Source organism: Panthera onca, chromosome A2 (genome assembly GCF_046562875.1).
Source record: "Panthera onca isolate mPanOnc1 chromosome A2, mPanOnc1 haplotype 2, whole genome shotgun sequence".
NCBI lineage: Eukaryota > Metazoa > Chordata > Mammalia > Carnivora > Felidae > Panthera > Panthera onca.
Window position 1 is genome coordinate 124,542,352 of NC_138340.1, and position 15,370 is coordinate 124,557,721.

Sequence of the window (15,370 nt, forward strand, 5' to 3'; positions counted from 1 at the left end):
TATTAACTCTTGGTTGGAATATTTGATTAATCAGAACAAATTATTATTCCTTGACTGTGGTAGGTTATACACACACACACACACACACACACACACACACACACATAATATGTATGTATGTATTTAGTATAATATTTGGATAATGGATCTAGTTTGCAGACTACTTTCTATTACTAGAGTCTAAAAGAGAGGTGTGAATGTGGGATTGAACCCATGGTCATGTGCAGGTGGGCGAGGCCCTTCAAGTGGAGTTTGGGGCACTGGTGACAAGGAACAGACGATTGTATTTCCCATGGCTAGTAGCCTTTCCCTCTTCCTGCCCCCCCCCCCCCCCCTTCCACACGGCTACTGGTCTTATCTCACACTGACAAGTCAGTGGTAAGGATTTTGCCTTTGGCTCTCAGTTTGTAATATGCATAAGAACCACGAGGAAGCTTGTTGAAAATGCAGACTCAGAGATCCTCCAGAGATTCTGAGGGTCTGGTGGGGACCAGAGAGTCTCTATTTTTAATAAACTCTTCCAGTGACTCTATGCAAGGGCCAATTTTTGAAAAACTCTTCCCAGCTGAGGTTAACGGAAAGGGAAGGATGTATAAATATAAACATAAATATAGGTAAATCCCCTAATGAAGCAACACGTTAAACAGGGGATAGGTACAATTGAAGTTCTCTTTTTGGTACAAAGCTTAACAATAGGTCATCTCTCATTTACAGAATATTATTTTTGTGGGCCTTTCACGCAGTCATCTTGCACGCTAATGGTATTTGCTGAAGTGCCTCTTTTTCTCTTCATGTCCTTTCATCTCTTTTTTTTTTTAATTTTTTCATGTTTTATTTTATTTTTGAAAGAGAGAGAGAGCACCTGAGCAGGGGAGGGGTAGAGAGAGAGGGGGAGACACAGAATCCAAAGCAGGTTCCAGGCTCTGAGCTGTCAGCCCAGAGCCTGATGCGGGGCTCGAACCCATGAACTGTGAGATCATGACCTGAGTCGAAGTTGGACGCTTTATTGACTGAGCCACCCAGGCACCCCATGTCCTTTCATCTCTTAAGCCTCCTTTTGTCACCCAATCAAAATGAGTCATTTGTTCTTTGAAGACTTATGTTGGTCACTTGTATTATAACCTTTACTCCTGCCTACCCTGAAGTTTTATTAATTCTTTTCATGGCCGTCTCTCCTGCTGGACTTCAAGCTTCTTCAGGGCAGGAATAGTGTCTGACTTCTCACTCCCACTCAAAGCATCTAGAATAGCACCTCTTAACAACTGTTTTATGAATAAATACTGTGTTCATAAATTGGGGGGGGGGGTAGCCTGATCTTCATTTTCCTCAAAGCCAGACTTCATTTCTGAGGTAGCGCAGGTTTTCTCAAGAAACCTATTTCCTAGGTGAGATAATTAAGGCCCAGAAAAGTGAAGCAAGACAAAGCTCACCCTGCAAATGAGCGAGAGTTGGGACTGTGATTCAAGGACGGGAATCCTGGGCCATCCCGGGTAGACTCCATAGAGTTATCAATCAGAGAATGTTTCCTGACCACAAGGGTTGAGAAAGCACCCCGAGGGGATGAGTGAGACCCAGCAAATAACTTCCCCAAGGATTAGATTTTTAACAGTCCTTGTGGTCCAGTTAGGTAGAGCCCTGACTGGCGCCTTTGGGTGGGGCAGGCTGACCCTCTGGGCTGCTGCCAGCCCTTTCGTGTGATGGATTCTCACAGGGACACACTCTGTTTTCTGTGGTCTCTCTGTGATGGGCAGCAGCTGCACGATGAAGCTGATGTGGCGTATGTTTGTTGCTTCTTCAACATGAGCCAACTAGATGTAGCAATTTGACAAAACAGCCAGGCTTTTCAGACTGATTTGCTGGAATCCTGCAGCATCTGGAGGAAACAGGCAATCGATAAAGAGTTGAGGGCCAGGTGAGGTGGGGTTTAGAGACGCCCCAGCCCTTCCCTTCCCAAACCTCCATAATAGAAGCTGTTTCCTTCTGCTAACAATTTCCATCCAGCAGGTACCTTCCTCATCCAGAACAGAACTATTCTGGGAAATTTTAGTTCTTTTCTCTCTCTTTATGCCACTCCATTTCTGCCCACATTTTCCTTTCCTTAATCAGGGAGAATGTAAAGTCAAGATGTTGCCTTCACATTAATTCTGGTCACGTTGCTAAACTATTTCCCATACTTTTAATGAGAATCCTTAAAAAATTTTTTTCTTTTTAAATTGGCCTGACATTCCATTGTTCCAGGGTTTCACCTTTATCATCTCCATCTTTATTATTTTTTACCATATTATTTTCTCTCTCTGTTATTAGCTTAGCATTTCCATGATGTCACCACTCCTCAAGTTTTCTGCCTTGTTTTTCTCAGTTTCAGTTTCTAATTCTTGGTTTCAGCCTGATAATGAAATGTACAAACAAAATTACAGTGGGGTGGTTGTTCCTCCTACACTCAACACCATGGTGGCCAAACATCTGAGGGATGGAGTGTCCAGTGGGGAGCTCTCTGGCATTGGTGGAGTTGGAAGAGCAGGTGGAAGGCCAGAAGGTAGGCCATTTGCTATAAGGATTAAGGAGTCAAGAAAAGGATAGCTAGGAAGAACGAAAAGGCTAGCTTAGAGCAGTGCCGAGTGCCCAGGTGGGGGTTTAGTAAATATTTTCCGCTAATGATGATGGGCTGATACAATTTGGCCTGGTGGAGAGAATGCCCAGGGGAACTTTAACAGCCTTCCAATATGTGGGAAGGAAATTCTTTGTTGAAAGGACAGAGAGGAGTACACATCCCAAAGTTGCAACATATCTTTAGCTCTAGCTTCTCCGCTGGCCTCTCTGCCTCTTGCTTACTTCCAGAGTGAGCCCCAAAGTGGTTGTGGGGTGTTGGCTTCCCTGTTTCTTGGCCAGTGGCTGCCTGTGAGTGCAGGCCTCTTCCCTAGATCCCTCTATCCTAGTTACCCTGCCGTAGATGAGATCACCCTCTCAGCTTAGAGCCACATTTGTTGGGATCAGAAATTGAAAGCAGGGTCTGACTGTGGACTCTATTCATCCCAGGGTTTTGGCTCTAGGTCTTAGTATAACCAAGAAGGAAAATTCTAAATAAAGGATTCCCCCCTTTTTCTTTCCATTACTCCTAAGGGTTAATATTCTCTGCCTCCCGCACTCTTCCTTAATACTCAACTAGCCTTTGGTTACTAGGCTCTGGTGGGTCTGAGCCTTGTTGGTTGGGGATATTGGTCCTAGAATTTTCCCCTGGCATTCTCGGGTCTTCTAGAGAGTCAGAATTTTCCTAAACTGCATCTATTCCCTCAGCGATGTAGCTTGGCAGGCATGCTGTTTATTAGCAATAGGGGCAAGGAGCGCCCAGCAGTGGCCAAGACAACGTCTCTGTGAGCCTCAACTGACAGAGACAGTTCCATCCTGAAGTTTCTGGGTCCCTAGGTATCTGGCATGGTGGCAGGTGCTGAGAGAAGGTGACCTCTGGTGGTCACTGGATTAATGTGATCATCTGAGCCAGTGATTTTGTACAGGTGTGTGTGTGTGTGTGTGTGTGTGTGTGTGTGTGTAAGTAACACTTATGCGTATAGTATTCTCTTAGCACTTGTATGAGGGATTTATAAGAATTTTGTTTCTTTGGCTATTCTTTCTTAGCCCTTTTTTGTTTTTGCTGGGCCTTTCATCTCTTCTCAAACATTAGAAATTGGAGGGCCCCAAGATCCAATCAAGATACTTTCTCTGTTTACATTTTTTTCTTGGTGACTTCATAGAGATTCATGGCTTAAAACCCATCCATACACTGGAAGTTCCCACATTTATGGTCCCAGCTCTCTCACCCTTCAAGTGCAGACTCCTATCCAAATGTGCACATGGATGTCCCGGAAACATCTCCAAGTTAAAATGGCCCAGACAGAGATCTTTCTCCCACCTGTCCCCCAAATCCAGTCTTTTCCAGCCAGCAGGGTCTGCTACATTGCTGCATTTTCTCAGGCCGTCAGCCCTGGGGTTTTTAATTCTTCTTTTTCTTACAGCCTATGTGCAGTCTATTAGCAAATCTTGACAGCAAATCCTTGAAAATATATCTGAGAATTTCTGACTACCTCCACTATCATTTTTGCCTCTGGACAATATATTATCAACCAGTGACCATTTAAAAGTACATATCCAATTATTTCACTTATTTATGAAAAACCCTCTGGTGGTTCTCATCTCACTCACAACACAGTCTGAAATATAACTGTGGTTTGCGAGGCCCTACATGATCTGGCTCCTGATGCCGCCTCTGGCCTTCCCTCCCCATCAGAGCCATCCTTGGCTCCCAGCACAGGTGATACCCAGCACCCCCTCAGCAAGGGTATTTGTTCTCTCTGGAACACACTTATCCAATATATTACGCATTCTCATCCCCTCACTCTGGTCTCTGGTAAAAATGTTCTCTTATCGAGGGTCTTTCTCTCCCCAGTACACATCGTCCTTCTGTGCCCTTGTCCTGCTTCATTGTTTCCAAAGTCCTTGTCAGTGCCTATTATCAGGCAGATATTTGCTTCCTGTATGTCTCCCAATTAGAATATCAGCTCCGTGAGGATGTGGGCTCTGCCATTCATGCTGTACCCCCAGGGCCTGAGACAGTGCTGGCCCGGGACAGTGCTTATCTGTCGGATAAATGAGTATCTGCTATTTGTGTTTAATTTTTTGATTCAATAATTTGAAGATCTAGCTAATTCCAACCACCAAAATTAAATTATGAAATTTGATTTCTACTGTAAATCTGCTTTTTCTGTATGATAACTTGCCTTTTTCAGAGTTCACATTACATTGTGTATCAAATCTGATAGAAGAAAATTGTACAAATATACCAAAAGATGGAAAGTTGTGTCCCATGAACAATAACATAATCAGAGTAAGATATATATAATAAGCAATGATAATTATAAAACAAAATTTTTCCTATAGAAAACTATTTTTTAAAATATATATTACTGCTTATACTTGGTAGCATTGTAAGTATTAGTTTCGGTATTTAAATCAAAATTCAATATGTTGGTATTTTACATTTTGCCTAAAACATTTTATAGATGCAAGACCAGCAAAGTGTGTTAAATCTTAAAATTCCCTAGAGCAAGAATAACGTGGCACACAATATTTTCCCATGATATGCATAAAACAGACAGTTCCAGGGCTCACAATGCTGAGCCATGTTGCTGCACGTAAGTTGGAGTGTGCTGGGATGTCCTCGTCAAAGGAGATTCCTTTTGTGGGTTGTCACATCCCAAGGTGCTGACATATGTCGGTCAAATTCTGTCTCAGTGAGATAACTGTGTAACAAAACTTTTTAGTCTCCTTCAGTGGCCCACATAGTAGCTAAGGAACCAAGATGAGTTGGATGATCTCAGGGAGATTGCGGCAGTGGACTTTGGTTGAAACTGACCTTTCCCTCCTCTGAACTCATGAACAGCACCATGGGCCACTTGTGTTGCAACATACGAGGTGCTTTTGCTGTGTTCATGCTCTGGTCCCTCTCCCTCTTGGACTGTAAGCTCTTCTAGGGCAGAAGATGTATCTGATTCATATTTTCTGTTCCCAACAAAACCTGGCACAGTGCCTGGCCAACAGCAGGGGCTCAAAAAATATTTATTAACCAGACTCACAGATTTTTAGTCAGATAGTTTTGACTTCTGCAGTGCAAATGTTTAACCCACAGAAAAACCCAGGTTTATAACAAAGATGTCACATTTCCTAAAGGCCATTTGTTTTCTGTTGACAGTTTTATCTTATTTTAGATGTTAAAGACTTCAACAAGCTGTTTTATGGTGAAACTCTTTTAAAAATCAACTATTAAGGGTAGTAATCAGGGTTGGCCCTTTGTTTTTAAAAATGGGTCATGGGGCACCTGGGTGGTTCAGTCAGTTAAGCTTCCAACTTCGGGTCAGGTCACGATCTCATGGTTTGTGAGTTCAAGCCCTGCGTCGGGCTCTGTGCTGACAGCACGGAGCCTGCTTTGGATTCTCTGTCTCTGTCTCTCTCTCTCTGTCTCTCTCTCTCTCTGCCCCTCCCTGTTTGTTCTCTCTCTCTCTCAAAAATAAAAACAAACAGTAAAAAGGACACATGTTGTGAATCCCTTTAGCAGCAAGTTTATGTAATGTTTGGTGGGTACCTAGTCATTTCTCTGTAACACCTTAATCTGATGTGTATTATATACAAAATTTACATTTGTTGATTGTTTGATGAGTTTGAAAATGAAAGCTCGTGGATTAAAATTACATTCTAAACCTATGAAATAAATCTGTGGCTTCTTCAGTGCTTTCTGACATCTGCATGTGGCCCTTGGGAAAGCCTTGGTGAAGGGAACATGCTGCTAATGGCCCTGGTGAATGAGTCAGACCAACCCTAGCTCACAGAATTGCCTTCATATGGGAAGTCTGGAGCTGGCTTTTCCAGTTTCAGCCAGCTAGAGGGCCCCTGCTTCCCCTTGCTCTCCTGCCTGATGCTCCTCAGGCTAACTGGACACTGTCTGCAGTCAGTATGGATGGGAAGACGATCCAGGAGCAGGGATCTTTCCAGCATCTAATGCCTCACACCGCCTTTACCGTTATTCAGAGGCAGGACAGTAGGAATCAGCTCTACAGCCTGTCATCCCAGGGGTCCCTTTGAAAGCCTCTGTGATTGCTGGTGGTCAGGGTCAATTGTGCAGATGTCTTTAAAAGTGTCTCACTAGTGACCAGAAAGTTACTTTGTCAAGATGACAGATGGACTGCGAGCAGCCCCTCCACCCTGCCTGTGTTCCCTGTGATGTCAGCTCCATTTACTTGTCAAGAGCAGGTATTTTTGTAGCTCCCAACAGTGCACAAGCTTTCACGGGCAACCTGAGAAAACTCTTCTGTTCTGTTCTGTGAAAAATCTGCTCCGTGGCTCGTTGTTGACCCACAGGAATGAGGGACATGTGAGGACCTGGTGAGTCCCACCCACTGTGGAAGATGTAGGAAGTGGCATGTGCTGACGAGGGGGACACCTTTCAGGGCTGGCCCCAAGAGGAGGTGGTCTGCCACCTCCCACCATCCCGGCAGGACACCAATGGGATCTAAGACACTCCATCTCTACGCTTTGGACGTTTGCATTCTTGGCAGAGAATCCTCTATGTGCGTAATTGACAGGGTCCGTTGACCTCTCAGCCTCTTTGTCTAGCCAGAGAGCCTGGTTTGTACATGGTGGTGGGTCAGAAGAGGCACTGCCACGATCATCTCTCCACGCATCCTTCCTGGACGTCACATCGCAACCTTTCCTGTGGGAGGTGCTCCAACTTTATTATTATGTTTAGCTCCTTCACTCCTCAGTCTCTCCAATACTCCCGCCAAACTAGTGGGCAGCCTCCACGCCACTGCCCAGAGAGGAGGAAGCCCGGTTTGTGCCCTCAGCATCATAGATGTCGCTGGTGGTTGGACTTGGCCTCCCATCAACTGGAGAGTAAAAGAACTCACCAGAAATGCATACAAATGTTCAGAGAATTTCATCTCCCCTTTCTTCTTTGTTTTCTTTTTGGGTGGAGGAAGAAACAGATTCATTATTCTTCATGTGCTGAAGGGCGCACAGCAAAGTAAAATCATCAAAGGTGCTGGGAGAGACAGCTGGACCGCTTGTGCTGGAGGCTGCGTTACTTTGAAGGATTTCACCCCCTCTCACCCCTGGTCCGGAATCTGTAGACATTTCCTCTGTATCACCGGCCCCATCCCACGTCCCAGCTGTTTGATTCCCTTTTGGTTGGCTGGGGAGGAGAGAGGAGCGGGCTTGAGAATTTGGGCAAAATTAAGGAAGGATGCCCACATTTATTCCTCTCGCTTCACATATTTGGCTCCCGTCTCCTGGCAAAAGGGGACCAGCCTATCTTCTGGTTTTCCCTTCTGCTTCTGAGGGCTGGAGTTGTCAGAGCCGTGCCTGTGGCAGGGTCCGATGTGCGAGGTCACCGGCTGCTTTGTGTCCCATCCATTACAGTTCCATGAACGTGGTGCTACCCGCAGACCCTCGCTTATAAGACGTACGGTGTAATAAAAACCAGGCAGTGCTACTTTCTTCGGGCTACTATTTTTATTTGGTGGTTATTTCTTTTGTGTTCTGCCATCTCTAATGTTTTGGTTCTATTTCAAAATATGATTAAACAGAATGAGGAGCTGTCTGACACTGCCCTGTTTTAAATCAGAGTTGTGCTTGAGTAGCCGGGACATTCTAATGGCCTGCGTTTCTTTGTTCTGAGGGTTTCTTGAAAAGGAGAAAAAAAAAAAAGAAAGAAAAAAGAAAAAAAACAATACCACCAGACCTAAATCCTTAAACAGCATAGAACCCAAAACAATCCCTTCCAACAAACGAAGGCCCATTAAAAAAGAATTGAAATGTTAGGTAAGTTAAATATAAAAGGCCTCCTTATTAATCCCCCGTTGCTTCTTCTGGCACGTGTCATATTTTCAAGGTACAATATCAGGAGAGCACTGTCACTTAGTGATGTATTAGGGCCATATATCATCAGAACATCGTCTTTGTAGAGGATATGGGTACTAAAAGACACGATTCTGGCCAGACAGAACAGCAGGGGGCCTTACTTCTTTTCTCCAGCCCCCCCTTACCCCTCCTGCCTTTTTCTTTAATCTCCCTCTGTTTTGTGTTGCAGAGAAGTGAATTTCTTCATGGGATATGACTTGTTGCAAAATAATCGGGGGGCCCCGGTGGGCTTCATAAAGTCTTTTAAATGGCTGAGTTTCAAGGGCAGCTTTGTTCAGAGTTTGCACTGTTCGCAGGGCCGGGGAAGGCCGCATTTGCCAGGGTCCAGGTCTCCAGGGGAAAGGCTCGCTGAGCCTAGACAGGAGGAAGAAAGAATAACACTCCCAGATGTAGTGCAGTGAATTGTGTTGTCCTTGCAAGATGCTTGCACATTAAGTCTCCAAAAATATGTTCTTGCAAGGGATTTTTACCTTAAGACTCCAAAAGTGTGGCCTCCGGGTGCTACCAGCCTCCCGGAGAGACACCCTCCTGCTAAAATTGAGGAAGCAATGACAGGGCTCGGAGGCTAAGGATCCAGGTTCTGATCTGTTTTGCAAATGACCAGGCTCTCAGAAATTGAGGCTTGTTTTGAGTTTTAAGCCAGGGACTTAATCTGTCTATCTTAAAATGCACTATTTTTATTCATGTGTTCAAAATGAAACCATAAACCACTAAGGTTTATAATGGTCTGAAAATGAGGAGTGCTTAACAAAGGCAAACATTTAAATTCCTAGCTCTGAGGGAGAGATGGCTCATCTTAGCCTTTGAACCAAATTGTGTAGCATTGTGATTTAATCACCAACACCGCTATCAGTGAGTCCTGGCTTTGAATCTCTGCCCTGACTAGCTGTGTAAACCCAGGGAAGCCCTTAAAACTCTCTGTGCTTCAGTTTTCTTATCGAAAACAATAGGGGTAAATTGGTACCTTCTTGAGACTTGTCGCAAAGGTTAAAAAGGATATAATACACAAAACATGCTCAGCACAGTCTGGCAAATAGTAGATTTTCTATAAATGCCAGGTACTCTTAATAGTTCAGCACCCTGCCCGGAAAACTATATGCCACTTCATTGTTCGGTTAGCAATGGATCGGCTCTCTCGCTTTGGCTATTAAAGGAATTTGCAAAGAGTGGTGGAGGTTGGGGGTTCAGAAAGGTCTGAAAATGCTAATTTACATTAAAAGCAAGGGCCATCGACACCTGCCACCTTTCCTACTGACCTCAGACACCTCCCACCTCTTGTACTGACCTCACTCAATTGGGGAAGAAAAGAGATCTTGGGAAACATTCTCTTGCCTGGGAAGTTTGAGTCATTTTCCTTACTAATCGCCCTTTCCTCACTTTTGAAATGGTTTTGTTAATTTTTTCTCTCTTTCCATTTTTTTTTCTTCCTATTTTCATTGAGCTGAGAGATATGGCTCAGAGACTCATACTTGTAACTAAAGCTTTGTAGTGGACCAAATTTCCCCCATCCCTTTTTTTTCTTCCAGCTCATTCTGTGCAAGAATTATGGGGAAGTCAATTGTACTATCAGTAATAAAGGACAAGCAAGTAAAAGCTTAATTAAAACAATAAATCATCAATCAAATTTAATATTGCCACTGGCAACCACTGAACTATCTCAGTTCCCCCCACCTGCCCGGTGATTATTGTCTCAGAGATCAAGAACAGATTTTGTCCGAAGGAGACAGGCTGGAGCAGGTACAGGCTTGTGTTGGCTCCTCTATGAGCGCTCATGCTCCCTTGGAAAGGATTTCCCTTGACCGTATGTTCCAGAGAATCACTGTATTTTATGTCCCATTTGTCAAACCCACTGACAAGCAATGGAACCTGCCCACTCTGGGTCTTTTCTTTCAGCCTTTGCCTGTATCTCTGAATTCTAGAACCATGCCATTCTGCAGTCCAGTCTGTTTGCCCAAGTCCCGGTCCAGCCCTTGCACGGTGCCTTTGACAGGTTACCTTATAAAAGGGCCGGAGACCTTGTGTGTTGGGCCCAGGTGGCCTCTTTCCGGAAGATTTCCAGACTAGCTCAGCTACATACTAATCTATTCCTAAAATCTCAACAGTCATGTAGGAGCTAACCTAATTCTAATATGATACACCCATAAATTTTAATGCTGTGCCTTAGCAACTAACCTCCCTGGCTGGCCCCTTAATCCAGGCCTGGGAACCAGGTTGTGTTCCCAGGTCCACTGCTCGCTAGCTCTTTGAGGGACCTGAGACACTTAACTTCATTGTGTACCATTCCCCCATCTGCAAATCTTAAGAAACCTGTGAGGATTAATGAAATAATGTCTGCTGAGCGCTTTAGAAGAAAAGTGCTATGTAAACTTGAAGTATTATTCTTCTGTTTATGAGAAGTTTTATAATATCGCCTAGGAGAAATTGTGACCTGCGTTCAAAGGTACCATAAAGTTCCCTTCGGCTCTTTTGGGGCTGGATTTGGGTTACAACGGGGGACTTCAAGGAAAAGTTGACCTCTTTAACTTCATGCATGGGGAGACTAGAAATTCCACGGAGAATACATGTGCTGATGTCGGATCACCTTCCTCCTTGGGAAACTTGACACAAGATATTTGTAATCCTAAAAACAAATTCCTCTGTGATCAATCTTGAGACTCTCGAGTAGTGAAACACCATTGAGAAAAAACAAAACAAAACAAAACACCATTTTTCTCACAGAGAAAAATAATTTGATTCGGGGTCAAAATGTCCTATCTGTGCTCACCGCCCACGATGGCTTTTGAGTCAAGGTGACATTCCCGCTTGGTCCCAGAAGCTGCACTGCAGTTTTGGTGTGATCTGCTAACGTGTGACGTCTTGTTTCCTCCAACACTGTAGGTTTCTGGAGAACAGAGAGGAAGCTTGTAGCATGACTCCTCGCTCCAACGGCACCGCGTACCGTGGCACACATATCAAGTCTTCAGTTTGGTTGCTCTAGAACTACACTGTGTCTTTACTTGTCAGAGTTGTCATGCTGGGCATCCGTCCCCTGACAGTAGCTGTTGATGAAGGGGACAGATGAGTCAGGGTTAATATGGGTCCACTCCCATGGACGTTTGCATTTTGGTAGGGGGATTCTGGAGGGCAACACAGTCTTAGAAGCTCCTCCTCCAGTAAGACTGCCATGATTCAATGACAGAGTTGGGGGGTGGGGGTTGCACATACATAGGAGGAAGGGATAGTCTTCAGGGCTTCTAATGGAAGAAAGACAGCCACTGTCAGTTACCTCTTTATCTCCTCTATGATACTCCCTGGCCTGTGGACTTCATTGACGTATTGAGTGTTGTTCATCCGGTCAGAGAAAAGTATTGCAACTTCACAACCTTCTTGATTTTTTGCAAAAGGGTCTGGCACTTAGAATTTGGTAGTTTGCCAAATGACAGCTGTTTGCCCCCAAGGGCAGGGTTTGGTTTTATAAGAGACAAGGACTGAAGGGAAATAATGCCATCTTCTAGGAAGACACTCAGGTGGTCTGCCAGCTTCCTAATATGGCTGTAGAGTCTCAGCAGGCGGGGCACCGGATATTTTTGTTTTTATTCTTATTTCAAGATATTTGAGGTACAGTTTCAGAGTCTAAAAATAGAGTATCTGCCTGTTGACCTTTCTCCCTGATCGGTCTCATCATATTAGCTGCTGTGTTTTCCTCTCCACATTTCTATTTTATTATTATTTTTAAAAATATAAATGAAAGGTCAGGTAATACTTTACATATTTCATAATAGGATTGGTCCCGGAAGAATCTGAGAAAAAAAAAAAATCAAGACATTGGCTTGAAAGAGAACAAAAGCATTTCAAAAAACATTTTTTTTCTACTTGCAGAAAGCAAACAGGAAAATCTCCCAGTGGTGATCGGCTATCTTCTCTATAACCCCACTACCACTTCCCTACAGTGGGAGATCATTTCCCTCAACAGCAGACGCTGAAAAATGTTCAGGAGCCACTACCGGGTCTCATGGTCCCAATTCCTAAGCCCAGGGAACTCTGTGCTACCATCTAGTGGCAGACTTCAGACACAACAAGCTGGCTGCGGGAATCCTGTTTGAACTTGGCTGTGGCTGGAGCTGTGGTTTGGCTCACATCCTTATAGAGCTTTGTTGCCAGCCATGTAGACTTTTTCTTTTTTACTCCCTATGCCCCCCCTTCTATTTTTGCATGTTGGCACTTCATTTCATGTGCCTCCAGAGGTATGTTTGGGGTTTTGATATATTCAGTCTTTTGGAAAGGAGGCAATAATGCAGATACCTTTGACAACAGGTAAATCACAGGCAGGCTGACCCTAGAAAGTGATAAACACCAGGAGACAGAGACAGAGCATGAAAAATGTGATAAGGCTTATTACTCTTAAACACTGGCGAGGTCTGTTTTTTAGAACATTCTGACATTTTCCTGCAGTGCTTTTCTACCACTGTGTCTGTTGCTTAGATTTGGAGAGATTCAAGCCCAAGCTGGAATCTCTGGGAAGTCTGTTTGGGGATGCCAGTCTAGATTTCAGAGATATATAGGCACAGCTACCTATCAGATATCCAGAATGGTTAGAATTGTCCTCATTACCAGAAAACAGCTGGTGTTTGTACACCTTCCCGTGGTTGGTGATGACAAAGCTCTGTGGAGTTATCCTGCTGCTGTTAGAGAGCTCACTTCACTTGTGTGGAACGACTGGGAAGGCACCAGTCTCCCCTGGGGCTTCTGGGCCGGGACATTGTTTTGTTCTTGTCTGTATCCTGAGTGCCTGGAAGTTGCAAAGTGCAACACTTAAATGTTTGCCTTTGGAGTCAGACAAACCTCTCTTTGCATTCCAAATCTGACTTTTATGTGACCCTGGGCAAGTTTCTTAACCTTGGTTCCTCATCTGTAAAATGGGGGTGATGTGGATTTTTTTGGGTGAAATAATGCATATAAAATTCTTAGCACAGAGCCCGGTACACAGAACGTGTTTGGTAAGTATGAATCAGCATCAGAAAAGGCTTCTTGAGTGAAGAAGTGAGCCAAACGAGCCATGGCCTTGCATCAGGGCAGAGGACACTTGGCGCACATGGGGATGAGGAAGCCAGCGGAGATGGGCTGCTGCAGGAGTGGCTTCGTGCGTGCGGCTTCTCACCAGAGCCGCCGGCTGCAGCCCAGCGTTTTTGTCTTGCCGCAAAATCAGTGACAGCAAAGCGAGTGGTCTTAATTAACCTGTGCTTAAATTTACTCTGTAGCTGCTGGACTCAATTAAGGAGACAGAGGAATCAGCCTCTGACCAGCAATGCTCTGTAGTTTTTCTTGCTTTCTTCGAGGGCCTGCGATTCTAAGCATGTGCTTCATATCCTTGTCAACCAGACACCAGGGAGATGATCAGATATGGTGGCTTGGTAGAATATGAAAAAACTCCAAATGTCATTAGAAGGGGGGAAATCCTGCAGTAAAAGTAGAGCTAAAGTTTAGGTTTGGGGTGTGTGTGTGTGTGCGAGAGAGAGAGAGAGGGAGGGAGAGAGAGAGGGAGAGAGAGAGAACAACAAAAAAATTCCAGATGTGCAGCTACAAACCATCTGGTTGGAATGACTTTTGTGCTGGACTGTAATTACAAGCTATTTATTATGAATCTTGGGATCCTGTTATGGATTTTGACTGGCTCCCAGGTTTCTAATTTAGCAAAGGATTCCTATATTTAAGAAAGTGTGGGTCTTCCTATTTATCAGACCCTGAATTGTGTCTCATACCCACTCTGACCGCCCTTAGAGCTTTGAACTCCCCATGCCTGAGGACTTTCCCCTCCAGAGAGGAGATGCACTTGGGGGTGGCCCTTCCCTAAAGCTGCAGCCAGGTTTGCATAAGCCGTGCTAACGGAAGTTCTGCTTAGAAAGTGTGTTCACTTCCAGAGTCTTGGGGTGGGGGTGGGGGCGGGGTCGGTATCAAACTGCGGCTTGTGGGAACTGCACTTTGCCAAATGAAGTCACTGTTAATGATGCCAGGCAGCGTATATCCCTGATCATTGCTCATGATGACTTCAGTGGTAGTGGAGGGACACTATTAATATTTTAAAATATACCTCTTAAATTTGAGTTGTGACCATACTATGTATTTTGCTTGTAACTTGAGAAAAATTATGAGAATCAGTTGAAGGGCTGTGACCTACAGTGAGTCTTGATGCAGCCATCATTATGAAGGAGAGGGGGAGGGAAAGAGCTTTGGAGGGCTGGGAGCTGGGCCACCTGGGTTCAGATTATAGGTCTACCATCACTTGAGGGACTGCTGACAGCTCCCGAACCCATCTCAGCCTCACTGGGAACAAGAATGTGCTCCGTAGAGTGGCTGCACGTTGGAATTACCTGGGAAGCTCGGGAAGCACCCAGGTCTCATCCTCAGATCAATCAGCTCGGAGCTTCAGGGGGTGGGAGACAGTGCCGTCTTTGTTAAGAACCACACAAGGGTCCTGGTTTGCAGCTAAGGATGAGGACCACAGATTGTGGGAGGAAATGAGGTTAGCTCCGTGAAGGACCTTATCACATAACAGACACCAAAAGGGGGGGGGGGGGAAGAATGGATTCCTCAGGTCATATATATATACCTTCTCTGAGCAGCAGTTTTCTTGTTTATCAACTGGGGATATGAATAATGCTTATCTCGCAGAAGTTAAGTAGGAATGAAAGCCATAGCGCCTAGCATATAGGAGAAATTTACTGAAACTCAAATCTTGTTGAGGTTTGTGACATTGTATTCTTGGTGCACGTGTATCCAGTCTGTGTATAAACAGGCATATACATCACGTTTGGGTCTTCTCTGAGACATTTTAACAGCTAACCTTTCAGGATAAAACCGAAGATGCAAATGCTCACCACACTTCATTAGCATAAGTGCTAATATAATGCAGCTGTCCCATGGCTAT

At 44.6% G+C, this 15,370-nt stretch overlaps 1 protein-coding gene across 3 annotated transcripts in view; it reads left to right on the top strand.

Annotated features, from left to right (window-relative positions):
- Positions 1-15,370, top strand: part of BMPER (BMP binding endothelial regulator) — a 246,746-nt gene that overhangs the window by 14,945 nt on the left and 216,431 nt on the right. The window contains exon 1 of one of the 3 annotated variants that reach the window (XM_060632863.3): positions 2,319-2,536. The exons of the other annotated variants lie outside the window; for them this stretch is intronic. Coding sequence (XP_060488846.2) covers positions 2,471-2,536 — 66 coding nt within the window. The 5' untranslated portion in view covers positions 2,319-2,470. Of the gene's footprint in view, positions 1-2,318; positions 2,537-15,370 lie in introns of those variants that run through there. 3 annotated transcript variants of the gene reach the window in all.